The following is a 27,004-nucleotide window of genomic DNA, read 5'->3' as shown; positions in this document are numbered from 1 at the left end:
ACTCACTAGCGAGCTTTAAATGGGGCGGAACCTCATGGGCCGCACCTAATCCGCCCCCGGTCCTTCCGGGATCCCTAGCCCTGTGACCGCAGTCCCCGCCCATGCGCCACGCCTCTGCGGGGAAGGCTGCAGCCACCGCCCACCCGACTCCCCCACCCGCCGGGGCTCCCGGCACCCAGCTGACATCTGGGGGCCCTTTCTCCACTCGCGGTTTCCTGCCTCCCTTCCGTTCCGACAGCGCAAACCGCTGCCCCACCCAGCTCACTCACCGTGGCGCCCTGGGAATTACCACTCTCTCCCCTCCCCCAAAAGATCCAGGATCCGCGACCCCGGTGCCCACCCCCACAAACATCCTGAACACGCGACTTTCCATCGCAGCCTCAAAAATCAGAAGCCACCGGCGCTGTGATCATGCACAAGTCTTAATTTAATGGGTAAAAACATTAAATTACACACACAACAATTTCTTCCATAAATCATAATAAATAGACTTTTTTTTTTCTTTAACGCTGTACAAGGGACTGGAAACCAAGCTTTCAACAAAATATGAATGAACTCATACTACCCTTTTATTGATTTGGAACACTCCCCCCTCCCCCATGCCGGAAAGCAGTGTGCACACTTGAGGTCTCTCTCTCGGTACAGCCAGCCAAGGTCGACAGGTTCCAGGAGCCTTGGAAGCGATGACCTCACTCTAGGGCTGGGGCTTTAAACGCTCTGCCCTTGGGACTCGTCTGTAGCCCCAGCAGTCGGGGCGTGGAGGAAACCGAACCGTTTAGGTGGCTGTTGCCTGCAGGAGCCCTTCTCTGCCCAACACACCAAAAGGGGTGAGAAAAAAAAAAATGAGAAATGTACCTCAAACACACACACCCCAGAAATCAACACCAACAAGCCACAAACTGGTGCCCCTCGGCAGTGAGCAGGAGGAAGAAAGGGAGAAAGTGTTTCTTCCCTCCTCTTCTGACACAGAACCCAGCCGGGTCCTGCTGCCGGAGTGGGTGGCCCCAGGTCACAGTGGTATGTGCAGTATGTCCATGAGATCCTTAGCGCCTCTCCCCCTTGCCAGCTCCAGAGGTGTGAGCCCCCTGGCGTCCCTGTGATGAAGATCGGACTCGGCAGCCAGGAAGCCGACCACAGCCCTGTGGCCCTCTCTCACTGCCAGATGGATGGGGAGGGCCCCGGTGCCATCAGGTGCATTGACATCAGCGCCATGCTCCACCAACACTTTCAGGGTGTCAAGGAATCCAGTGCGTGCTGCATCATGGGCTGGAGTGGTGCCGGAGGCATCCTGGACGTTGGGGCTGGCACCTTGCTTCAGGAGCTCCAGGGCGATGGTGGGGCTGCCAAACATCATGACCTGTTCGGGGGGTAGAGGGTCAGGGGGTCTCCGAAGGAGGAGGTCCAGGAAAATGGGTGACTGCAGAGAGGGGCATTCAGGAGTAGAGAATGCCAGAGACGAGGTCCTCTAGCGAACGAGAGACTTCAGGGAACATAAACTCCCAGGCAGCTGTTGAGACCCCATAGAAGATGATCTGGGAATAAGGACCCTCAAAAAACTGGCCACCCCCCCACCAAGGATAATACACTCCCCCTAGGGTATAGCCCCATGGAAACTTTCAAGGAACCTGAGACCCTCCCCCAAGGAACCAGAGACACTTCTCTCCACAGATGGGAAATCATCAGGAAATATGAAACCCCCACCAGGAAACAGACCTCAGAGAACAGCCCCCTCAAGGGAAAGGAGATGGCCAGGGAATTTGAAACTCCATCTCCAAGGAATTTCCCCCTCCCATATAGTGAGGATGCTCCCAAAGGTACCTGACCCTCTCAAGAAATGGGGTTCCCCTTTTGTAAATGTCCCCAAGGGAAGAGAGACTCCCATGCAATCTGTAACTATTCCCTTATTGGGATCCCCCCAATAATATGGCAATACGAAAATCCCGCGGGAATGGAGATTCCCCGACCCCCCAGAAACTGGATACCTCTCAGAGAACCCCCCCCAGAAAATGGGGACACCCTGGAAACATGAATCCTTTTTTCCTGCGGTCGGATCCTCCATGCAAGCTCCAAGAAACCGGAGCCGTCCTCATGAAACCGGGATCCAAAGAAGCTGAACCCTCACCCAAGGAATACGAACTTCTCCAGGGAAACTGAATCCTCCGCAATCAGAGAACGAGGAATACTCCGAAGATGGAAAGTTCTCCCCTCCCCCAACCTAACCCCATCCACCACCCACCTAAGAAAGGGGACATCAGGGAGCCAAGTCAGCCCAGCGATGGAGGAACAGACCCCAGTCAGCTACCAACGGGAACAAGGAGAGAAGAGGGAAGGTATCTGGGGTCCCGGTCCTCGCCCCGCTCCCCGCCTCGCCCTCGCTGCGGGAGGGCCGGGCCTCACCTGCAGCGCCGTCTTGCCAAAGCGGTTCAGGGCGTCGGGGTGCACCAGCTCGCGGTGCAGAAGGCGGCGCACCTCCTGCACGTCTCCCCGGGCCGCCGCCCCGCTCAGCCGGTCGCCGGCGCGGACCTCCTCCAGCAGCATGTCGATATTTGCGGCCTGCGAAGCCCCCCGCCCCACCCCGACGCGGTCAGTGCGGGGGAGCCCACCGGCGCTGGCCCGAACAACCCTCCCACAGCGTCCCCGGCCTGCGCGAGGCTCCTGGTCCGACTCGCCAGTCCGGGGCTCCTGCGCGACCCCCGCCCTCCCGTCCGGCTCCTCCCCCTGTCGGCCGGTGGGCCCGGGCCCAACCCTCCGAGGCCCGCAGCGCCCGGCCCGGCGCCCGCCCCTTGGGGGCCGGGTCTCCCCCAACTCACCCTCCCTCCTCCTCGACGGGCGGGGTCTGTTCTGAGCAGACGCCGACGCCGCAGCCGAGCCGGCCGCCAGGGGGCGGAGCCAACGCGCTCGGGGTCCCGCCCCCGAACGCCGCGGATTCGTTTTCTTAAGAACTAGCGAGGTTGCAGCCCAGCTGCATTGCCCGGCTCTGGACCCTATAGTGCCCCGCCCACTCGGCCAGCGCAGCCAATGGCCACGCGTCTCCAGGGAGGCTGTGCACACGGGCGTGGGCGGGTCCGCTTCTGATTGGGCGAACTGCGGCGACCGGTAGACCGCCGGCAATGGCGGGGTTTTCGGTTTTTCAAATGCGCCGGGCGGGCGGGAAAGAGGGCCGGTTTAACTGACCCAGGGGAGAAAGGTCAGGAGCAGAGTAGCACGGGCCGCTCCGGGACCTCGGCACCTCCGAGGGAAAGGGAGGCAGGGCTGGGGCCGCCCTGTTCGGAGTTCTACCGTGCGATAAGTATTTAATAGCTCTTACTGTGCTGAGCGCTTTATTTGATTCATTCACTCTCTGTGTGCAGGAACCGTTCTCTGTGTGCAGGAACCCGGCGCTGGGGAGCGCACATTCAAGCAACTAAATAATTTTAGATAGTCTTAAGCACGGTGAAGAAAATAAAACGTGGAAATGGGGTGGATGAGGAAGGAATCACATTCGGCTCAGATGGGGCCAGCCGGGGCACAGCAAGTGCAAGGGCGTGGAGGAAAGTTCACGCTGCAGGTGCCACGTGGGTAAGCCTGGGAGGCGAGAGTCGCGGTCGGAGGCTCTTAACAGAGACCTTCAAACATTTACGGAGCACCTACTGTGTACTAGGCGGCCAAGTGGAGAGCAAGCTGGGTGCCTCCTGCTGCAGGACGCCTACCGTTTAGGGCTGGAGAAGACAATAATTACATATTTTCAGAATGGTATACACTGTGGAGCTGACAAATCGGGATAAGTAATAGTCTCTTGGGAAAAGGAGGCCGTTGAAAGAGAGAGGTCAGAGAGGGCCACCCTGAGGAGGTGACATTTGATTTGAGACCTGAAGGTGAGGGAAGGAGCCATGTGGATCTCTGGGGGAAAGCATACCAGGTGAAGACGCTGCAGATGTAAAGGCCCTAAGGTAGGAGCACGCCTAGTAAGTCCAGGAAGAGTGAGGGAGAGGGGGAGAGAGGGGGCAGGAGGTGAGGGCAGGTAGGGGACGGGGAGGGGTAATGTTGATCAGGCCTGTGGGCTGCTGTGAGCGCTTGACTTTTACTTTTTAAAAAGAATGGAGCTATGATCTGATTTAGGAGTTAACGGGCGCCCTCTGGCGGCTATGATGGTAACTGGCTGTCGTGGGGGAGGGAAGCCCAGAGCCCTGGGAACCAAAGTGGGGGCAACGGCGAGGGCCCAGATGAGTGGCAACCGGGATGAGAAATGGATATGTGTTGCTCACGCTTATCCCAGCGCTTCAGGGGACAGCCCTGGCACCCCCCAGCCGCCAGCCAAGAAACACATAACAGCAGCGAGATTCATTTTTAATGCCATCCTAAAACTCAGAATGGGCCAGCGGGGTCTCTGGGCTCGCGGTGTCTCTGGGTTCAGCAGCTGTGGAGGAGGGCCTCCCCACACCTCCTAAGGCAGGTCACTGCAAGAAGGCACTCATGAGGGGGACTTCAAGTCCCTTTTCTATTTCTTCATATAAAATGGGAGAGGGGAGGGGCGGGAGCCTGGAGACAGGGAGACTATCCCTCCCAGCCTATGGGTAAAGGAAAAGGCTGGGAGCCCGCCAGCCCTTAAGAAACTGCTAATTCAGGGACTGCCGTCCCCCACACACACACGCATCCCATCTTCCCTCTCTCTCTAGAGTTCGCAGTCGGGGCCTGAGGAGAGGACGGCCCATGTTCAAGCCCCCACTTCTTCTCCCTTCTAGCTGGTACGAAGTTGATAATCTGCAGGGAAACAATGAGCGGGGACCATCTCAGAACTGGGGAAAGGAGACAAAGGGACAGGCCCCCCACCCAAGTCCAGCCCCTTCCCCAGCGCTCATGATCAACCCTACAGGTATGTAACAAGGCTACGGACTGGCTCAAACATGGGGACTGTAACCACAGCAACAAGCCTGCTTCCAGGCAGTAGATGGGGGTGCTATGTGTTCAGCCCCTCATCCAAACCCCACCACCACTAACCTGGACTGGCAACTGTCCCCACTTTAAAGATAAGCAAACCGAGGCCCAGGGTGGCACACTGCCAAAGACAGGGTAGACTTGGGGCCAGGCCTGTTGAGTTTTGGAGCCCTCTGAGACAGGATGTATTAAAGCCCCAAGACCATCCCCTTTCATCTCCTTGTCTCCGTCATCCCAGGGAGCTGGGCTGCCTTACCGCCACTCTGGGTGATATAGCGGACCCAGGGCAGGGCCTGGTAACCACTCTTCTCGATGATCTTCATGTATCGGACCTGAAAAGGGATGAAAGGAGGTGACCCATGCTAGGGGGAGAGAGCTGGCTGGGGCCAGGGGAAAATATATAACACAACTACGGGGAATAAGAAAGCACAGGCTTGGGGACTTCTGTGGTGGCACAGTGGTGCCTGAGCTCCCAATGCAGGGGACCCGGGGTTCGATCTCTGGTCAAGGGACTTGATCCCACATGCATGCTGTAACTAAGAGTTCGCATGCCACAACTAAGGAGACCGCCTGCCGCAACTAAGACCCAGTGCAACCAAATGAATAAATAAATATTAAAAAAAAAAAAAGGAAGCACAGACTGAATGAAGTAACATGGCTCAGGGCAAAGATGTGGCAAGGACAGTGTGCGTGGGGGTTAGGGGAGAGGTGGTCCAGGACAGTGGGAAAGATGGCCCAGTATAAGGGAAGAGACACAACACAGTTTAGGCACAGGGCAAAGTAAGAGGGGGAGGGGGAAGGGACCCAGGCTAAGAGTAGAAAAGGCAACACTGTTCCAGGAAAAGACAAGGATGATTGCAAAGGAGAGATGAGCCAGGCCAGGGAATGGAGGTGATCCAAGCTAAGAGACGGGAGAGCAGGGAACCCACTGAGGTCAAGGAGAGGAGCCACTCTGCCCACTTCTCTCACCTGGATCCCGGAGACGGTGAAATAGGGGATCTCAAACTTGACTCCGATGGGGGGCCGGCCCTCTACCTCCTCCTTCTCCACGCTGGGGAGGCCAAAGTGGGCGCGCATCAGGTACTCCTTGCCCCCCTGAGGGCACATGGAGGTATCAGACACACTGAGGGGCCCCTCTATACCCCAGACAATCCTCATGGCAGCCCCTAGGTGTAGGCTCTGCTCTCAGCCCGTTTTACAGACCAGAAAGTAAAGGCTCCTGGCCAAGACTCACAGCCAAAGCTTCTGGTTGGGGACCTTCTAATGATCACCTCCCATTTTCCAGGCCCTGATGAACAGCCCCACCAATATCCCAGGGACAGACCAATCCTCCCTCCAGCAGCCCAAGGATGTGGATAATATGATATTGCCTATTTTACAGATGGGCAAACTGAGGCTCCATGAGAGGAAGTGGGATTCCCAAGACTGTCTGGGATTGGGAGAATTTAACTATTATGCTGGTCTGGATTCCAGCTTTATCATCCCCGAAGGATAGCCGTGTGCACACGTAGGTGGCTCTCTGATTTATTCTCTGCCTTGCTCTCAAGAAGCAGGGGTAGGTCCCCCAGATCCCCCGCCCATCCCCGGTGCTCACCGGGAAAGACTTGATACTCCAGATAACGACGTTCTTCTCTGGCATGTACTTGGCACTGCCCACGCTGGTCTTGAAGCGTGGGGAGTCGGCATCGCTGGGTACCGGCACAGATATCTCCACGCTGTTGGCCACCGACTGCTTCTTAAACTGCCCCTTAGCCTGTCAGTGGAGAGAACATGGGGCATGAGGAGTTCACTCAGGCAAATTTTCACCAAGGCCTTTTCATGTGCCAGCTCATCAAGAGCCCTGAAGTGGGGACCATAATCCAGCCTATTTTCCAGATGAGGAAACAGGCACAGAGAAGTTAAAGCATTTGCCTGGAGACACACAGCCAACAAGTGGCAGAGCCGGGGTCCACACCCAGGAGAGACTCCAGAGGTCCTGATTTTGTTTTTCTGTTTTGTTTTTTGGCTGTATGCAGAGCATGCAAGATCTTAGTTCCCCGACCAGGGATGGAACCCACTCCCCCTGCAGTGGAAGCGCAAAGTCTTAACCACTGGACTGCCAGGGAGGTCCCCCAGAGGCCCTGCTTTTGGTGCCTTCCGTTTGGAAAGTGTCATACACCTTTGTCTGGTTCAAAAGATCCCTCATTTGAGCAGCCTCTAAGGCAGGCTCTGCTCTCAGCCCACTTCACAGACAAGAAAGTAAAGGCTCCTGGCCAAGACTCACAGCCGAAGATTCTGACTGCAAAGCCTGAAGGGTCCTCAGCCCATCACAGAGTTTTCATTTGAAAGCTGAAATTTACCGACCCCCTACCATGTGCTGGGCCCTGTGCCAAGCAGTTAGCCCTCTCACTAATTCTCTAAAGTAGGAGCCATTCCTAAGGTCCATTTTACAGATGAGGAGACTGAGGCCCAGAGAGAAAGAGCATTTTGCCCGAGTCATGCAGTTGATAACCAGCACAGCAGGGATTTGACCCAAGTTTGTGTTCTCAATCCTCACATGTTCTCCTTACAGATAAGTTACAACATTATAGCCAGATCTTTTTTAAGATCTGGCTTTTAACACAAGGACTCTAAGTGTCCATGTGCAGTAGCTAGCATTATGATGACTGCTCTTATTTATGAATTTGGTGGTGGGGGGGGATATATGAGAGGTGGGATTGGGGGCAGAGGACCTGGAGGTAAAACAATGCAGGGGGTGTTCTTTCTGGAAGGCACCAGCTTTAAGGCCCTTTCCACTTTCCCTGCCCGTAGAGATGGGGACACTGGGGATGTCAACACCCCCGCCCCGTGACCATCCACTCCACAACCCAGCTCCCCGAAGACTAAGACTGGGGAACAAAGTTAAATCGGAGAACACAGACTCTTGAGCCAGGCAGACCCAAGTTCAACCTGCCCCCTCCCTTCCTAGATGAATGACATCTTAATTCTTCTGGGCCTCAGTTTCCCCATCTGTAAATGGGGCTAACTATATGCTCTGGAGAAGCTCTTGCTTGGGGCACCAGCAGACAAGCACAGGGGTATTCATGGTAAGGTGAACCAGAGTAGCCAGGAACTGAAAACAACCCATGCAAGAGATGGGACGGAAGATTCTCACGGTGGAATATTCTACAGCCACAGAAATGGATGCACTAAGCTCTGGCTGCTGGGATTCCTCTTAAAAATCCACGTTACCTGAACAAAGCAAATTATACAGAAAGTCATACAGCTCCAGTCCATGGATATAAAGGTCAGAAACCAGAAGAATGAAATATTTGTGGTTATAAATGCAGGTGGCAAAACTATAAAGGAAAGCAAAGAAATTATTTACAGGAAATTCAAAATTGTGATTACCTGCAGGCAAAAGGGGAGCAGTAATTGGGAGAGGGGCAGGTGGGGGTTCAGAAGAGCTGGTGGAGCCAGGCACGTTCAGATAAGCTGTGTGGTTTATTATTAATCTTTAAACCATATAAATACACTATATGGTTTATCTACGTGTATGAAAGTAAATAAGTAAAACAGATCATGTGTCAGATGGTGGTAAGTAATAAGGGAAAAACTACAGCAAAGAAGGGAGGTGGGAAAATCAGGGAGGGCTTCTCTGAGGAGGTGACATTTAAGCAAAGAACTGAAGGAGGTGAAGGAGCAAGCTATGTGTATATATGGGTGGCTGGGGGCAGAATGATCCAGGGGACAGCCGGGGACCATGCCTGGCATGTTTGAGAACCAGCCAGAAGACTCATGTGGCTGGAAGGAAGTGAGGGGCAGGGAGGGAGGTAGGAGATGAGGTTACACTGATGGGGGAGGGGGGGCGGGTATGAAGGGGCGGATCCAGCATTGTAATTATTCCCCAGGGCCCACCTTGACCATGATCTCCACGCGGCTGTGGGAGAATTTCTCAATGACAGATTCAATCCAGATCAGCGGCTTCACCTACAGACAGAGGAAGAGGGAGTTCTCCGAGGCTGTGGGGTCAACTCTTACCCCTTGCCAGGGGCTTGACCCTGCCTTACCTGGGTGCTGAGGCGGTAGGACATGAGCTCGAAGTCACCGTCGGGCGGAATGAAGGAGATGGTACGGTCGTTGTCGAAGCGAGACAGCCGCACACACTGGTGGAATTTCACATCCTCCAGTTCCACGGACTTGTTCTTACTCCCTGAAACTCGGAGCCGAGTTAGCAGCGTGATCCTGAAGCCTGGGGCGACCCTGGAGCCCGGGGCATGGTCCCTATCCTTGTCTTCCCTTTCTACCGCTACGATCACCCCCATTTAACAGTTAAGGAAACTGAGGCCCGGAGTGGATGAGTAACTTGCCCAGGGTCACCCAGCTGGCCAAGAGCGGAGCTAGGATCTGAACTCCGGGAATCAGGCTCTTGCTGCCAGGTTGTTAAATATGATGCTGTTCTGTCCCCTACTCCCGCTAGAATGTCAGACCCATGAGGGCAGGGATTTTTTTCTTCACTGCGGTCTCCTTGCGCCTGGCACTCAATAATGAAGCAGTTGTTTGCGCAAGGAACCAGCAGCTGCAGTACTGGTTACAACCGGAAGAGGGCGGGCGAGTGCTATTTCAGAACTGACTGCAAGTCTCTCGGTACCACCCACTCCTGATGGGACGAAGTCTCAGGCTCCCGCTTGCGCCCCCTTCCAGAAACTTACGGCCAGTGAGCTCGAAGAGCACGCGGTCATTGAGGCCCAGCCTCAGCTCCGGCATTCCTGACAGAAACACCTTGAGCTTGATGGTGCCCACGATCTCACTCAGCAGGACACTGCCGTTGGCATTGACCTGAGGATGGACACACGGGGGGGCGGTGTCAACAGGCATAGGGCCCACTCTCCTGCCCTAAGGCCATGGCAGGGGTGGGGCAGAGGTATGGGGGCTCACCAGCAGGTTGACGGACTCTATGACATCGATGAAGACTTCGTTCTTCTTGTATTTGATGCCCTCCGAGCGCCAGGACACAGCATTGGTGACAGTGGGTGGCACTCGCGACTTGCCCGTCTCCAGCTTGTTGCCCTGCTGTGTGATGTATCTGGCAGCGCAGGGAGATGAGCAGGTAGGCCCAGGGACACTTCCCCAGCCCTCCCCAACTTTCTTCTACCCATGGCCCACACTGTGGTTGACCCAGGGCCCACTCACTCCTGCAGGATTTTGCTGTCCGTGGTCTGTGGGAAGCCGAAGTCCATGAGCTCATCCAGCAGCTCGTAGACGATGACAAAGTTGTCTCGAATGCTTTCCTCCTCCAGCTCCTTGAAGTATTCAGAGAATACCTGCGGGTGCAGGGAGACCGACATCCACAGAGGTGTGGCTGGTGTAGCTGTGGGCTGAGTAGCCACCCAACAAGCAACTATTGAGTGCCTACTATATACCACTGTCGGTATATTAATGGTGAACAAAGCCAACAGGGTCTCTGCCCTCCTGGAATGGACCCACCTCAGAACAAGGTTTGTAAATGCATGAAATAAAATACACAAGAAGGGAATTCCCTGGTGGTCCAGTGGTTAGGACTCTGCACTTTCACTGCCAAGGGCCCAGGTTTCATCCCTGGTTAGGGAACTAAGATCTCACAAGCCAAGATGCAACGCGTAGCAAAAAACAAAAAGAAACGCAAGATGGCAAAGGAAAACTGTTACACAGAAATACGTCTCAGTTTATGGACTCCCTGAATTCTATCCAGGGGCCCTTGGGACTTGGGGGACCCCAAGATGGGAGTCCCTGGGATTAATAGGTATCACCACAGCAGAGAACCTGTCAGTCACCCAGCATTGGAAACCTCATCCTTCATCCTGCTCCAGCCTCTCTGGCCTTTTTTCTGTTCCCATCTCAGGGCCTTTGCACATGCTATGCCCACTGCTTAGGACACTCTCCTCACAGCAGCCTCCTTGTGACAGGCCTCAGCTCCTCAGTGAAGCCACCACTATCCCTTGACCCCTGTGAGTATCAGGGTGAGACTAGCACCCCAGTGACTGGTTATCACAATGTCCCTTTGAATCTCCTTCTTGCCCTTTATTTTTTTATATACATATTTATTTATTTATTTTGGGGGGTCTTTGTTGCTGCACATGGGCTTTTTCCAGTTGCGGCGAGTAGGAGCGGGGGCTATTCTTTGTTGTGGTGCGTGGGCTTCTCTTTGCAGTGGCTTCTCTTGTTGCGGAGCATGGGCCCTAGAACGTGAGGGCTTCAGTAGTTGTGGCGCACAGCCTTAGTTGCTCTGTGGCATGTGGGATATTCCTGGACCAGGGCTCGAACCTGTGTCCCCTGCATTGGCAGGCAGATTCTTAACCACTGCACCACCAGGGAAGTCCCTCCTTCTTGCCCTTTAACTCCTCAGCATAGGCAGGGACAGTGCCTGTCTTATGCACAGCTGTGTCCCCACCTCTGCCTGGCAGAGAGGAGACAAATCAATACAGATCTCTTGTTTGTCGAAGTATAGTATATTTACTAGGAATTTTTTTTGGCTGCACCGTGCGGTATGCAGGATCTTAGGTCCCTGACCAGGGATCGAACCCGTGTGCCCTGCAGTGGAAGCACAGAGTCTTAACGACTGGATGGCCAGGGAAGTCCAGGACTCTGTGCTTTCACTGCCGAGGGTGTGGGTTCGATCCCTGGTCGGGAACTAAGATCCCATAAGCCACACGGCGGCCAAAGGAAAAAAAAAGTATTTACTGAGCACTTTCTCAGTCATTGAGGATGGCATATAGTAAGGGCTCAATAAATTACCATATGATAGTATGATACAACATTAGTGGTAATGCTAACAATAATACCAACCCTTTATTGAGCACTTACTGTATACTGAGCACTGTTTTAGGCACTTTAGAGGTACAAATTTGATTAATTTGTACAACAACCCTGCGGCAGGACTAAACCCAGTTGAGAGGCACAGAGAGAAGTGACTTGTTCAAGGTCACACAGCCAGGAAGTGGGGGAGCTGGGTCTGGAACCCAGTTCCCTCTGGTTCAGTTTTGAGCACCGGAGACCTCCTTGGTTCCTACCCTATAGGGAGAGATGATCCCACAGCAGCTAATGAGAACACAGAGCGATGGGGCTTTGATGGTGACACCCCCAGGGAAATCTTCCTAGGAGAGATGGATTCCGAAAGAGGTGGGCAAGACAGGTAGACAGACAGACCAGCCGGCCAATGGAAGGCCAGGACCTACCTCCACTGTCTTGTAGAGGAACGAGTACACGAGGGAGGCATTGGCGTTCTTCAGAGTGGTGGCCACCACTGCGGGCAGCGAGGTTAAGGAAAATGTGCCGTTTTGGAGGGTTCCAATGGAGCACAGACCCTGAACCCTCACCCTCCAGCCTGAGCCACTGCTGTATTGTGCACCTCTTGTCCCAGCCCGCCACCTCTGGGCCTGAGCTGCCCACCACTCCGGGCCCCCAGGGATCCTCCCGTGGCCCCGGATACAGTAGAGGTTGCTGTATTTGATCCACAGGAAGTGGACCCGGCCGTGGCTCATCAGTGGGGCCAGGGCGCCCTCCTCCTCCCGCTGCATGAGCAGAGGCATGAAGTGCTCAATCTCACTCATGGCCACATCGCCCTTGTAGTTGCGGCTGATCAAGGGCTAAGGGTGGGCAGAGAAGGTCTGGTCACTGCTGGGATCCAGGGACTGTCCGCCCGGGGGCATCAGAGTGCCGAGCTCTGACCCTACTTGCTGGCTGAGGGGGCGTGGGCAAGGCTCTGCCTCTCTGCATCTCAGTTTCCTCCTCTGCAAAATGGGCACGTGATAATGACAGCTAGAGCGTCTAGAGCCCTCACTGACATCTGCTAAAGCCTGGTTGTTTGCTAATTTATTCTGTTGTCACCACAACCCTGTGAGGTAGGTGGTATCACCATCTCCATTTTACAGATGGGGAAACTGAGGTATGAACCACGCCCATAGTCAGTGAGGAAGCTGGGAATTGAACGAAGATGCCCCGGCTCCAGAATTCCTGCTCTCAAGCCAGGCTCCACATGCACCAACTCGGTGAGGTAGTGACGATGAAAGGAAAGAAAGAGAGAAAAAAAGAAAAGAAACAATTATATCCATGTATCTCTCATACATCTCTCATAGTTCATATAGCTTTGCCTGGCAAGCAGCAATAATAATACCTACTTGGTGAGGTTGTTTAGTCCAGTGTTTAGAACAGAGAGGGCACCCGCAGGTCCTCACACACCTTAGCTCCCACTATGATTATTATCAGAAATATTATTTTCACCGCCACTGTTATTATTGCTACCGAATGACAAGACGAATGGGAGGGGGCACCAGAAAGGGACAGGACAGCCCCAAAGGGGAATTAGGCTCTCCGGCCCCTGCTGTCTTTCCCAAATATTAGCACTGTGGATGATGACGGCGACAGAAATAATAATTTCAATTGACTGAACGCCTAATGTTTGCAGCAGGGCTACTGTGCTAGGTGGTATACACGCATAAGGTTGTATTCGTTCTTCTTGGGTGGGGGCTTCTGTTATTCCCATTTGTACGGACAGGGAGACTGAGGCTCAGAGAGGAGAAGCCCCTTGCCTCAGACACGCGGCTAGTGAACAGTGGAGGTGGGATTCGACGCGGGACTCCCAGGGATTGGGGGAGGGGTGTCCCCACGCCCCCAGAGCTTTCCGGGGCCTCGCTGCCTGCAAGGAGGGGCCGTCTCGGGGTCCGGGAGGGTGCAGCCTCACCTGTCCGTTCCCCACTTCCTGCGCCCAGACTCACCTTGCCCTTGACATCGAGGATGAAGACAGCCGAGGCGGACATGGTGGCGGCCGGCGGACCTGGCTGGTGGGGAGAGAGGGACGGGAGGCGACGGTGGCGCCGCTTCCTTCTTCCTGCGGAAGCGCCCGCGCGCAGGTGAGCACCCAGGTGAGCGCGTCTTAAAGGGGAGGCCACCAGGTGAGCGGCGCAGTCTGCCGACGAGAAGACGCTGCGGGGGCAGGGAGGGGCGGAGCTTCGGATGGGACAGCTACCCCGCCTCACTTTCCCTTTGCGCCCTGGAGGGCTGATGGGTGGGGACCCCAGACCAACCAACTATGCATCCAACCAACCATCCACCCATCCATTCATCCATCTATTCATCTATCCATCCAACCAATCAACCATTCATCCATCCACCCATCCACTCATCTTTTTTTTTAATTAATTGATTAATTAATTTTTAATTTTATTTTATTGTTTTGGCTGCGTTGAGTCTTCGTTCGTTGCTGTGCGCAAGCTTTCTCTAGTTGCGGCGAGCAGGGGCTACTCTTCAGTGCGGTGCACGGGCTTCTCGTTGCGGTGGCTTCTCTTGTTGCGGAGCATGGGCTCTAGGCGCCTGGGCTTCAGTAGTTGTGGTACGCGGGCTCTCGAGTGCAGGCTCAGTAGTTGTGGCGCACGGGCTTAGTTGCTCCGCGGCATGTGGGATCTTCCTGGACCAGGGCTCGAACCCATGTCCCCTGCACTGGCAGGCGGATTCTTGACCATTGTGCCACCAGGGAAGTCCCCATCCACTCATCTTCTTTCTTCTGTCACTCCCACTGCATGTGCACCCGAATAGAGCAGGGACTTTGTCCTTTTCATGTCTGTGTCCCCAGGACCCGGTGCTGGGTGCTCAATATGTGTCTAATTAATTAATTATTACCATAAATATTTACTAAATAATTTATTCTTTCACTCAGTGACAGGAACTATGAGTTACACTCTTAGCAGGACAAATGTAGCTGCCTTTTTTTTTTTTTTTGGCCACAGCCATGTGGGATCTTACTTCCCCGACCAGGGATCAAACAAGTGGCCCCTGCCGTGGAAGCTCAGAGTCTTTTTTTTTTTTAATTTATTTTATTTTTATTTATTTTTGGCTGCGTTGGGTCTTTGTTGCTGCGCGCGGGCTTTCTCTAGTTGTGGTGAGCGGGGGCTACTCTTGAAGCGCAGAGCCTTAATCACTGGACCGCCAGGGAATTCCCCAAGTAGCTGCTCTTATTGTTATTCCTAATGTTACTCTTTCAATTTTTTTTTAATTAAAAAAATTTTTATACCGTTTTTAAAGGTCACACTCCATTGGCAATTGTTACAAAATATTGGCTATATTCCCCGTGTTGTACAATACATGCTGTAGCCTATCTTACACCTAATAGTTTGTGCCTCACCCCCCATCCCTATATTGCCCCTCCCCCTGCCACTGGTAACCATTAGTTTATCCTCTATATCTGTGAGTCTGGTTCTTTTTTGTTGTATTCACTGGTTTGTCGTAATTTTTAGATTCCACATATAAGTGATATAATACAGTATTTGTCATTCTCTGTCTGACTTATTTCACTTAACATAATGCCCTCCAAGTCCATCCATGTTGCTGCAAATAGCAAAATTTTGTTCTTTTTTACAGCTGAGTGGTATTCCATTGTGTATATGTACTACATCTTCTATATCCGTTCATCTGTTGACCGACACTCTAATGTTACTCTTTTTTTTTAAATTTATTTTATTAGGGAATTCCCTGGAAGTCCAGTGGTTAAGACTCCATGCTTTCACTGCCGAGGGTGTGGGTTCGATCCTTAGTCAGGGAACTAAGATCCCACAAGTCACAGGGCATGGCCAAAAATAAATAAATACATAAGTAAAATAAAATTTATTTTATTGAAGTATAGTTGATTTACAATGTTGTGTTAATTTCTGCTGTACAGCAAAGTGATTCAGTTATACATATATATATATTCTTTTTCATATTCTTTTCCATTATGGGTTTATCACAGGATATTGAATATAGTTCCCTGTGCTATACAGTATGACCTTGGTTTTCTTTAATTAATTAATTATATTTTGGGCTGCATTGGGTCTTCGTTGCTGGGCACAGGCTTTCTCTAGTTGCAGTGAGCCAGGGCTACTCTTCGTTGCGGTGCGCGGTCTTCTCATTGCGGTGGCTTCTCTTGTTGTGGAGCTCGGGCTCTAGGCATGCAGGCTTCAGTAGTTGTGGCTTACGGGTTCTAGAGCGCAGCCTCAGTAGTTGTGGCACATGGGCTTAGTTGCTTCGCGGCATGTGGGATCTTCCCGGACCAGGGCTCGAACCCATGTCCCCTGCATTGGCAGGCAGATTCTTAACCACTGCACCACCAGGGAAGGCCAGGACCTTGTTGTTTATCCATACTATGTATAATAGTTTGCTTCTGCTAATCCCAAACTCCCAATCCATCCCTCTCCCACCCCCCTTCCCCTTGCAACCACAAGTCTGTTCTATGTGTCTGTGAGTCTGTTTCTGTTTTGTAGATAAATTCATTTGTGTCATATTTTAGATTCCACATGTGATATCATATGATATTTGTCTTTGTCTGACTTATTTCACTTAGTATGATAATCTCTAGATTCATCCATGTTGCTGCAAATGGCATTATTTCATCCTTTTTTTATAGCTGAGTGGTATTCCAATGCATATATGTACCACACCTTTATCCCCTAATGTTAACTCTTTTTTTTTGTTTTTTTTGGCTGTGCCACGCGGCTTGTAGGATCTTAGTTCCCTGACCAGGGATCGAATCCGGGCCCTCAGCAGTGACAGCGTGGAGTCCTAACCACTGGACCACCAGGGAATTCCCTCCCCTGATGTTACTCTTATTCATTCCCAACGTATTTATAAGGTCCTACTATGTGACATTAGGATGTTGATAGAATGTTGAAAAGATAAATGGTCATCATTAGTATGACTATAATTATTATATTATTCACTCAACCTACATTTATTGAGCACCTACTGTGTGCTAGACTGGATATATGGAAGCCGTTTTCATTATGGTGATGATGGTTCATTCAGTGAGTGAATATTTATTGAGCGCTCCTGGGACACTATGGATGGTGACGCAGACAAAGCCACTCCACTGCTCTCCTCCTAGGGAGGGCGAGAGGTATGCAACTTGAAAACCAAAAAAAATAAGGTGACCCTTGAGAATTCCCTGGCGGTAAATGGGGGGCTGTGAGGCAGGGAGATCAGAGAAGGAGCTGACATTTGAGAAAGTCCTGAGGGTAAATGGTGATGTGATGAGATCCCATTACTGCCAGGGACTATTTGCCGATCCCTTAACTGTGCTGAAGTTCACGGGCTTCCCATCCCTGAATTTCCACCATGATCTTCAGAGCAGGGGCAACCCAAGGGAAAGTCCCACTGCAGAGCCTGGCACAAAGCTGGTAATAGTATTGTTTCTGTTGTTGTTCGTGTGTGTGCTGGTTGAGTGCATGGGCTCTGGACCTACGGCTTAGGCTCAAGTCCTGGGTATGCAAGCAGCCAGCTGGATGGCCTTGGGCACCTGGCTTCCCCTCCCTGGATCTCGGTTTGCACATCTATGAGATACAGTTAAAATTGCACTTTACTATAACCAACAAGGACCTACTGTATAACACAGAGAATATATTCAATATTATGTAGTAACCTATAAGGGAAAAGAATCTGAAGAATAATGTGTGTGTGTGTGTGTGTGTGTGTGTGTGTGTGTGTGTGTGTATATAGTATAACTGAATCACTGTGCTGTACATCTTAAACTAATATGATATTGTAAATCAACTATACTTCAATTAAAACACACACAAATAAAATAAAAAAAAATAGGGGGGCTTCCCTGGTGGCGCAGTGGTTGAGAGTCTGCCTGCCGATGCAGGGGACACGGGTTCATGTCCCGGTCTGGGAGGATCCCACATGCCGCGGAGCGGCTGGGCCCGTGAGCCATGGCCGAGGAGCCTGCGCGTCCGGAGCCTGTGCTCCGCAACGGGAGAGGCTCGCGTACCGCAAAAAAAAAAAAAAAAAAAAAATAGGGAGGGATCAATCAGGAACTTGGGATTACATACACACACTACTATATATAATAAGGTAGATAACCAACAAGGACCTACTGTATAGCACAGGGAACTCTACTCAATATTCTGTGATAACCTATATGAGAAATGAATCTGAAAAAGAATGAATGTATGCATATGTATAACTGAATCACTTTGCTGTACACCTGAAACTAACACAACATTGTAAATCAACTATACTCCAATAAAATTTTTTTAAAAACCTTGCAAAATGAAAAAAAAAAAAGAGAAAAAAAGGAAAAAAAGAACCAGAACAAAATAAAAACAAACACAGTAAAAAAAACCACTGCTCTTTCCTAATTAGGTTACAGCGCAGCTCAGCTGAGTTATGACATGCAACACGATGCTTGGAACTGTGCCTGCGATGGAGCCTCCCAGCTCATCAGCTACCGTGGACCCTGGGTTCCACCCCAAGATTGTTGGCAGGGAAGTTTGTGGTGGGGAGGGGAAAGGAAAGGGAAAATAAATCTCAGCCTGCCTGAGAATGATCGTGCTCCACAGAGGGAGGGAGGGTCCTGCAGGGCCTCTAGGGGGAGACACTCAGCTCTCCCGTGCTTAGTCCCTCCTTCACCAAACCCAGCCCCAGGTCTTTATCAGCCTGTGAAAGGGGGATAGGCATCCCCACAGGGGACCTGAGGAAGGAAGGAGAGAGTACAGCATCTATCAGAACCACCCACTGCTTCTAATATCATCCACTGAGCGCTTACCTTCATGTCCTCTTACAGAGAAAGAAACAGAAGCACAGAGAGGTGAAGCCACTTGCCCAAGACCACACAGCAATTGAGCCAGAATTTGAACCTGAGTTGTGGAGTTTGAGAGCTAGGTCCCAGCCCTCTTCTGTCTCATTACAGGATACAAGCATTACTATTACTAACAATAGCTAACCCCTATTTGGTGCTCACTACACTCAGGGGCTCCCCTAAAAGTCTCCAATGTGGGAGACAATGTTCTGAGTTAGGAAACCTGTTATCTCCATTTGACAGATAGGAAAACTGAGGCTCAGAAAGAGTGAATGATTTGTACAAAAATCACCCAGCCAGCGGAGGCAGAGCTGGAAATTCTAGCCCTGCAAAGCCCAAGGTTTTAGGTTGCCTCTGCCCAAAAGAGGGGTGTCCTTCGTGCCTCGACCAGCCCCTTGCTCAGAAGGTAAACTGGGTGGATTGAGGACACTGCCAGTCCCTCGCCCCAGCCCCAGCATCATTGAACATTGCAAGGGTCCTTCTCCTGGGGCCCTCAGATGTTTTCAGGCAGTAAACAGAACCTAAAAGCCTGGGCCCAGCGCCCTGGAATCTGAAACTCAAGGTCTGTTTGGCTGAAAAATTCATGAGCCCAAAAGCTTCAGTGGGATCAGAGAACAGAGCAGCTCTGTGTGCCCAGCTGCCCCACTGCAGCTGCAACCTCCCCCGTCCCTAGAGGCTGAGGCCCTGCCCCAGTTCCTCCTAGATGCCTACAGGGACCTTGCCTCTAGACACCCCCCTTAATCTCTTCTCCACACCACTAAAGGCATCTCCCTGAAACTCACAGTCCTATGGCCCTCCCTCACCCTCACATAGCCCAGGGCTCCCCAGTGCCCTCAAGCTGCCCTGCTTGACAAAGTTTGACCCCTGATGACCTCTCCCAGGAGGCACGCTTGAACCCATTGACTCAGACACACTGACTCCACCTGGTTCTCACTCAGCTCTCAGGCCTTCTCTTCAGAAGCCCTTTCTGACCTCCCACCCCCTGTCTAGGTCAGATCCCTCCTCTTTGCTTTCCCAAGTCTCCCGTGCCCCCATCACAACTGTGTTGCACCGTATTTTTAAAAAGCTATTTTAAAAACTTTTATTGTGCTAATATATATTTACCACATAAAATCTGCCATTTTATCCATTTTAAGTGTCCAGTCCAGTAGCATTAAGTACATTCACCTTGTTGCACAACCAACACGGCCACCCATTTCCTGAACTCTTTCTCTTTTGAAACGGAAACTCTGTCCCCAGTAAGCAATAACTCCCCATCCCCCTCCCTCCATCCCCCGCGGCATGCGGGGTCTTTGTTCTCCAACCAGGGATCGAAACTTCACCCCCTGCAGTGTAAAGGTAGAGTCCTCACCACTGGACCGCCAGGGAATTTCCACGGAATCTATTTTTTGTTTTTTTTAATTTAATTTTGTCTATTTTTGGCTGCGTTGGGTCTTTGTTGCTGTGTGCGGGCTTTCTCTAGTTGCGGTGAGCAGGCTTCTCATTGCGGTGGCTTCTCTTGTTGCGGAGCACGGGCTCTAGGCGCCCAGGCTTCAGCAGTTGTGGCTCGCGGGCTCTACAGCGCAAGTTCAGTAGTTGTGGCTCACGGGCCCAGCCGCTCCGCGGCACGTGGGATCTTCCCGGACCGGGGCACGAACCCGTGTTCCCTGCATCGGCAGGTAGACTCTCAACCACTGCGCCACCAGGGAAGCCCCCTGGAATCTATTTTTTGAAATAGAGTTTTCATTACCCAAGAAACGCATGAATACTTTCTTCCACTAAAGAGACAGAGAGAAAGATAGATAGAACATGATAGATTAGGAAAAAGTCCCCTTTGCCTCCCCTCCCCCATCCTGGTCCTTCTGACATCCCCTATAAAGTTGAAATCTTTTTCTGTTGTTATGTGCAGATGTGTGTCTGTGTGTCTGTTTGATGTATCTCTCTCTCTCTTTCTCTTTCTCATACCAAAGGTAACCGACTAAAAACAACTTGCTATTTTTACTCACCAATAGGACCTGAAAGCCTAGCTGAGCTACTCTGCAGGGTTATGGCTGAGGGGTGTGGAATGTATGTGGAATGTGAAGTTAGCCTTCACGCGTTCAAATTCTTGTTCAGCTCAGTGCTCACTAACTGTGTGTTTGTGGGTAAATTAGTTACCCTCTCTGTGTCACTTTCTGCAGCTGGTTGCAAGGAGTAACACAAAATACTTAATAAATTGCTTAATCTCCCTGTGTCATTTTCCCCAATGGGAAAAAGGTGATAAAGATTTAATGAAAAGCACTTAATACCTCACCTGATGCTGACTAATCTCCTTAAACATTTACTCTTGCACTAACCTGCAGGGCCACCTCCTTCTTTCTTAAACTATTGAGATATTTCCCACTATTAAAATGTAACATATATTAAGAAAGGGCAGAAGTCAAGTAACTGTGACAAACTGAACCCATCTGTTTAACCACAGTCCTGTTTCTGCCCCCGCAGGAAGTCACCCTATGGCCTTTCCTGCCAATCACTACCAACAGCAAAGGCCACCTCTGATTCATGTTCCATGGGTTGATTAGCTATGCCTGTTCTAGAACTTCATATCAAAGTCTCTGGCCTTTTTCACTGGGCATAATGTCTTTTTTTTTTTTTTAGATTCATCCATGCTGTGGCAGTTACCAATAATAGTTCATTCCTTCTTCTTGTCGAGGAGTATTCCATGGTATGGATGGACCATAGTTTGACGAACCATTCACCCGTTGATGGACACTGGACACTTGGGTTGCTTCAAGCTAGGAGCCATTATGAATAAAGCTATTACAGAGCTGCTATGAACATTTGCATACACATTTTGCGGGTTTCTTTTCTATTCTTTCTTTTTTTTAGTGGTTTTGGTTTTATTTTTCTTGGGTAAATACTTAGGAGTAGAATGTCTGGGTCATATGGTTGATGCCCGTTTATAAGAAACTACCAGATCTTTTTTCCAAGTAGTTGTACCATTTTACATTCCCACCAGCAGTGTAGGAGAGCCCCATTTGGTCCAGATACTAACACTCGGTACCCTCAGTATTTTGAGTTTTAGCTATACCAGTGAGTATGTAGTGGTGTTATTATCAAGTTTTAATTTGCATTTCCCTAATGATTTCATTCTTTTCATCCATTGTATGGTGTTCTCTTCTGTTGTGTTGTGTTGTATGCACCCCTCAATTGGTGGACATACATGTTCTCCACCATTTTTTACAAGAACTCCCAAAACTGCAGGTAACACCTTTTGGCACGTACTCGCCGTGCATATGGTTTCTCCAGGATCAATGGCAGAGAGGAATCATATAGGGTGAACACGGTTTGGATTTAATCTTTCTGCCAGAGAACATTCTGACCCACAGCATCAGCTCACCCCGCTTGATGTTACCAAACTCTAAAATTCTTGCCAATCTGATGAATGAAAAATAGCATCTTTTTGTCTGTTCACTGGCACACAGTCGACACTCAATATCTATCTGGCGAATGAGTGGATGGATAGATTGAATGAATGACGACTGCTCCTTGCCCACTAAACGAACCTAGAGGGTCTCTCTGAGAGCCCAGATAGGAAACAAAGGTTGGGGCTCCACCCCTTCCCGAGCTCGACCCCGCCCCTGGGTCCCGCCCCCACCCGCTCGGGACTCCCATTGGTGGGGTCGCGAGGGGATGACCAGGTGGGAGGGGCGGGCCCGGACCCGGGGCGGGGCGCTGCAGCCCGCGGAGCCTCTCGCCCTGCCGGGCTGGGGTCGCGCTGGCTCAGACTCCCCTCCCCGCCCGCCGCGGCCATGGTGGACGAGCGGAAGGACGGAGCCTACGGTAGGAGCCGCCTCTGGCCCGCGGCCGCCTCTGCTGAGTTCGGGGGCCTTGGTGGGGGGAGACATCCGAGATCTTAAACAGCCGCGCTGCAGCTGGGGGCCTCCTGCTTCCCGGCCTTGCATCCTGCTCTGCGCCGAGCCCACACCCACCTGCTCCCGCCAGGTCGCCCTGCATCCCCTCTCGGGAGCCCCTGCTCCCCCTCCGGCTGATGGGCCGGGACACACGGCGCATGCTCCGCCCGGGGAGGTCCCGTTATCTGGGCGGCTCGATGCAGGGCGGGGGAGGGGAGGCACGGCGACCGGCGCTCGGAAAAGGACCAGGGCCCCAACCTCCCCAAATCCTCCTCTTCCAATTCCCTTTATCCACTTCTTCCTCCTGCTCACACTCCCTTAGAAGTAGCCGTTCCGGGCTTTCGGCCAGATGGGGAAACTGAGGCAAGACTAGGCAGACCCAGTGCTGGGGTGGGAGGCGATCGGGTCTCGCCCGCCGTCTGGGAAGGGCGGAAACAAGGGCGCCACCGGCGAAGGGACAGGAAGGAAACAGGAAACAATTGAGAAACTTTCCCCGCCCTGTGCAAGGAGCCGGGGGCGCTCGCTCCCATTTCGAGGGGTCCCAGCGACGGGACCCCCTCCCGCGAACCTCTGAGGGCGGCCTCTGGGCCTATGGGATGGGGCAAAGATGAGGCTTCCTCCCCACCCACGCCCTGCAGAGCTTCCCTTCCCAGGGTTCCACGGAGGGGTGTGCGGTCCTCAGTTTCTCTTTTCTCCTCCATTTTGGGTCCCCAGGGCTCAGGTGGGCACACGGCCCACGTGGCACTGCCTTGGGCTAAAGGGGCTCTGCCACCCCTCCTTGTGTGTCTGAAACTTCCTGGAAACTGTGAGACCGAAGGGCCTTGGGGAGGGGGCCGGAAACCGCTCAAAAATAATCAAGAAAAACGAGCTGGCGAGAGCTGTGCCTCCCTCCCCCCAGGGACTGTGGCCTTCAGAGGCTGCAAAGAGAGACAGATAGGGGAGGCTGGGCTCTCCCTGCCCAGCCCAGCCAAGGGCCTGGCAACTGCACAGCCTCTCCCCTCTCTGCTTGAAGCTGCCAGCCCAGACCTCCTGAGGGGCCCCCTTGCTCTTGGTTTTGGCCCAAGCCCCAGACCCTGTGGCTGCCCGTGCTGTGCGTCCCTTCGGTGTGGCTGGCTGTCTCTGATCTGGGATTCTCTGCCTGGGGTCCTGCCTGCCTGTGGGCAGCACCTGAGGGATCTTTGGTCTCCCTGAGGCAAGCCTGGGGGCAGAGTGGACAGTGATAATGATTCACCCAGCCTTGAATTTGGCCAGAGGGAGCCAGCCATGCATGGTCTTGCCAGGAACACACAGGAGACAGGGGACCTATGTGCCCAACAGACCTTGTGCTGGGCACTAGAAGCACATTCCATCGACAAATATGTATTGAGCATCCTTCAGGCAGTGTCTAGACACGGAGAACACAGCAGTCAACAGAGTGGAAAAATTCTTGAAGAAATACGTAATTTTAGGTAGGAGTGTGTGTGGTGGGGGGAGGATCATCTGGGATTATTTTAGGTGACCAAGGGCTGGAGGTTGAGCCAGCCATGGGAAGATTTAAGCAAAATGTGGCAGAGGGAACAGCAAACAAACTACACAGTTGCTTAATTATTTCTCTCTGTGAGGCTGGAGAGTGTGAGATGGAGACTTCCGCTGGGTCTTGCAGCCAGGCCCTCAACTCCTCCAGAGGGGCATATGGCTTGAATCCTCAGAGTGGGCGGGGGGTGGTGGTGTCTTGCTTAGTTTGTAAGTAGTCCATTCTCATCAGAACCAAAAACCTAGGGCCCTTGCTCTGCCCTGTGAAATCAGATAACAAGATTTCCTTTGGGAACAGTGTGGTTTGGAAAGAGTGGCTCACAAATCCTCCCCTGTACCCCAGTGCCTTCCCATCGGTCATTGTGAATTTAGTGGGTGATATCAGACAGACATAGGCTCAAATCCTGGTTGGTTCTGATACATACAAGCTGTGTGGCCATGTGCGAGTTGGTGACCTCTCTGAGACTCTGTATCCTCATCTGTAGGGCTGGGGAGACTGTACTGGCTGGTGGGAAGTGTTTTGCACAGTGCCTGGTAAGCTGTATGTGCTCAGGAGGGCTCTGGGACTGGTGATACTGGGGACATGGATTTTTCCATGAGCTGCTGGAGAAGCAGCCCTATCTGTTGAGGCACATACTTGGACAAGACTGGGCAGGACAGAAAGCTCCTTCCCTATCAGACACCATATCTAGAGAAAGGCAGCATCTCTGAGGAAGCCAGGAAATGGCTCCCGGCCCCGACGGATGTCAACAAGGGGCGCTGCCATCCTTCCCAGCCCACTCTTGGCATGAGCAGTATGGAAAAAGATTCTAGAACCTAAAACAATAGACTCTGATGGGGTTCGGGGACTGGGAAAAAAGTCATGGTGCTTGTTTTAAAAGCAGATTCCGTGGCTCACTCGCTAGAGAGTTCAACTCAGCCAGCAGTAGGGCTCTGGCATCTGAATTGTTAAAAATATTGTGGAAGAGGATATTGTTAATTGTAACTTTTGCAGGGGAAGAGATAATACATTCACATGCTTCAAAAAACAAAAGATAACAAGCTTTATCATGAAAAATCTCCCTCTTGCTCCCTCTCCCAACATCACACTTCATTCTTGGGATGCATCAGTATTACAACATCTTGTGTTTTCTTCCAAAGTCTAGGCCTTAGACCTTTGCATGCAATTATATACATATTCTTTATTTAGTGGCTTTTTTCCCCTTTTACAAAAATGTCAGCAAATCCCTAGAGTACTAGCTTCATGAGACAAGAAGGCACGTCTGTTTGGTTTGAAGGTGTATCCACAGTGCCTGGCACATAGCACATAGTAGGTGCTCAACAAATATTTGTTGAATGAAAAGGTGTTTGTTTCACATCGTGTTGCTTTTTTTTTTCCTTTTTCTTAATATATGTCGGAGATGATCCCTTTCTCACATCAGCACCTGGAAACCCTCCTCAATCTTTGCTGATGGTTGCATTAAGCTGTGCATTTGTGGGTGGACCCTCTTACATTGAACCAATCAAGCGGAATATTTTAAACATTTTTTTTTAAGATGAAATTTCATTTTATTTATTTAATATATTTTGGCCCTGCCGTGCAGCTTGCAGGATCTCAGTTCCCCGACCAGGGATCAAATCTGGGCCATAGCAGTGACAGCACCAAATCCTAACCACTAGGCCACCAGAGAACTCCCTAAAGTTTTTATTGAAGTAGAAAATTCATACGTAAAAGGGTATAGATTCTAAATGTATGAGGTAACCAGCATCTAGAGCAGGTAAAAAATATTACCAGTTTCCTGAATCCCCTCATGCCCAAGGAGGGCCTATCCTTACTTTTTTTTAATTTTTTTGTTTTTATTTTTTTAATTTTATTTTTGGCTGCATACGGTATTTGCTTTTCTCTTTTGGCTGCGTTTGGGCTTCGTTGCTGCACTCGGGCTTTCTTTAGTTGCAGCGAGCGGGGGCTACTCTTCCTTGCAGTGCATGGGCTTCTCATTGCGGTGGCTTTTCTTGTTGCGGAGCACGGGCTCTAGGCATGCAGGCTCAGGAGTTGTGGCTCGCAGGCTCTAGAGTGCAGGCTCAGTAGTTGTGGTGCACGGGCTTCATTGCTCAGCGGCATGTGGGATCTTACCCGACCAGGGCTCGAACCCGTATCTCCTGCATTGGCAGGCGGATTCTTAACCACTGTGCCACCAGGGAAGCCCGAGCGCCTATCATTATTAATATATTTTTTTAAATTTTTGTGGTAAAATACATAACATAGAATTTACCATCTAAACCATTTTTAAGGGTATAGCTCAGTAGTATAAGGTATTGTTATTACACTTGCACTGTGGCCTGGACTAAGAATGGCTCTTGTATTTTTAAAGCGTTCTTAGAAGAATATGTGATAGAGATGACATTTGAACCAGAAAGCTTAAAATTTTTAATACCTGGCCCTTAAAAAAAACTTGTAGATCTCTTGTAAGAACCTTCTCATCACTCCAGAAAGTTCTCTCCTGCCCCTTCCCAGTCAATCCCCAATGGGAGAATAATAATAATAATAATTATTATTTTGACCACACCACGCAGCTTGTGGGATCTTAGTTCCCCCACCAGGGATTGAACCTGGGCCACGGCAGTGAAAGTGCCAAGTCCTAACCGCTGGACCACCAGGGAGTTCCCAGGGAGGATTATTTTTAAACAGGATTTGAAGTTCTTTTATAACAAAATTAATATATTCTCTTTGCTGGGCTGGGGGTAGGGGCTGAAAATTAAAAATAAGCCCTCAGCCGCACAGAAGATTTTAGCTTTCCAAGTGAAAGAACCCTTCACATACCCTCAGCTAGCTGTCCTCACCCCGGAGGTAAGACAGCCAAGAAGACTCTTTCCAGAGCTTAGACTGTTTATTTCTGAGTGTATGTGTGGCATCTGTATCTTTTTAAAGCTCCTCAGGCTGGTTTAATGAGAAAGGGTACTGTTCCTAGGGTGGGCTACTATGTTCCCTTGTGAGATGAAGAGCCTTGCAGATGCAAAACAATGTCTAATTATGTTAGTTTGTGAAATAGCAAAGTGAGGAACAGGGTGTGTAACAAAACAGGGGGGATGAGGGATAAACATCTAGAAATCTACTTAGGTATGTGCCCTGTGGACAGTGTCTAGAAGGGAAACCAGTGAGAGGAACTGCCCCCAGGGAGAGGAA

At 51.2% G+C, this 27,004-nt stretch overlaps 3 protein-coding genes across 5 annotated transcripts in view; 1 reads left to right on the top strand and 2 right to left on the bottom strand.

Annotated features, from left to right (window-relative positions):
• Positions 1 to 409: 409 nt before the first annotated feature.
• Positions 410 to 2,909, bottom strand: CDKN2D (cyclin dependent kinase inhibitor 2D). The gene is made up of 3 exons (XM_073803255.1): positions 2,811 to 2,909; positions 2,398 to 2,553; positions 410 to 1,357 (listed from the first exon to the last, which is right to left on the bottom strand). Exons 2-3 carry the CDS (start codon positions 2,536 to 2,538, stop codon positions 1,010 to 1,012), a joined length of 489 nt encoding a protein of 162 aa, XP_073659356.1. The 5' UTR covers positions 2,539 to 2,553; positions 2,811 to 2,909; the 3' UTR covers positions 410 to 1,009.
• A 1,401-nt stretch (positions 2,910 to 4,310) lies between these two features.
• Positions 4,311 to 13,764, bottom strand: AP1M2 (adaptor related protein complex 1 subunit mu 2). Of its 3 annotated transcripts, none has more exons than XR_012331079.1 (12): positions 13,626 to 13,764; positions 12,341 to 12,497; positions 12,087 to 12,154; positions 10,066 to 10,196; positions 9,811 to 9,958; positions 9,585 to 9,711; positions 8,943 to 9,091; positions 8,791 to 8,862; positions 6,509 to 6,667; positions 5,884 to 5,965; positions 5,171 to 5,246; positions 4,311 to 4,740 (listed from the first exon to the last, which is right to left on the bottom strand). XR_012331079.1 is itself a non-coding variant. In XM_033854340.2 (12 exons), the coding sequence occupies exons 1-12, from the start codon at positions 13,665 to 13,667 to the stop codon at positions 4,718 to 4,720; spliced, it is 1,278 nt and encodes a 425-aa protein (XP_033710231.1). In that variant the 5' UTR covers positions 13,668 to 13,763; the 3' UTR covers positions 4,311 to 4,717. The 3 variants fall into 3 exon arrangements, 2 of the variants coding, with proteins under 2 accessions (XP_033710231.1, XP_033710232.1); XM_033854340.2 differs by having other exon boundaries at positions 5,884 to 6,009; positions 13,626 to 13,763; XM_033854341.2 differs by having other exon boundaries at positions 5,884 to 6,009; positions 8,943 to 9,085; positions 13,626 to 13,763.
• An 8,347-nt stretch (positions 13,765 to 22,111) lies between these two features.
• Positions 22,112 to 27,004, top strand: part of SLC44A2 (solute carrier family 44 member 2 (CTL2 blood group)) — a 28,210-nt gene continuing 23,317 nt past the window's right edge. Inside the window, exon 1 of the mRNA XM_033854329.2 lies at positions 22,112 to 22,258. Within this exon, the coding sequence (XP_033710220.1) occupies positions 22,228 to 22,258 (31 nt within the window). The 5' untranslated portion in view covers positions 22,112 to 22,227. The remainder of the gene's footprint in view (positions 22,259 to 27,004) is intronic.

Source organism: Tursiops truncatus, chromosome 3 (assembly GCF_011762595.2).
Source record: "Tursiops truncatus isolate mTurTru1 chromosome 3, mTurTru1.mat.Y, whole genome shotgun sequence".
NCBI lineage: Eukaryota > Metazoa > Chordata > Mammalia > Artiodactyla > Delphinidae > Tursiops > Tursiops truncatus.
The sequence above is the reverse complement of the archived record's forward strand: the minus strand, read 5'-3'. Positions and strand labels throughout refer to the sequence as shown.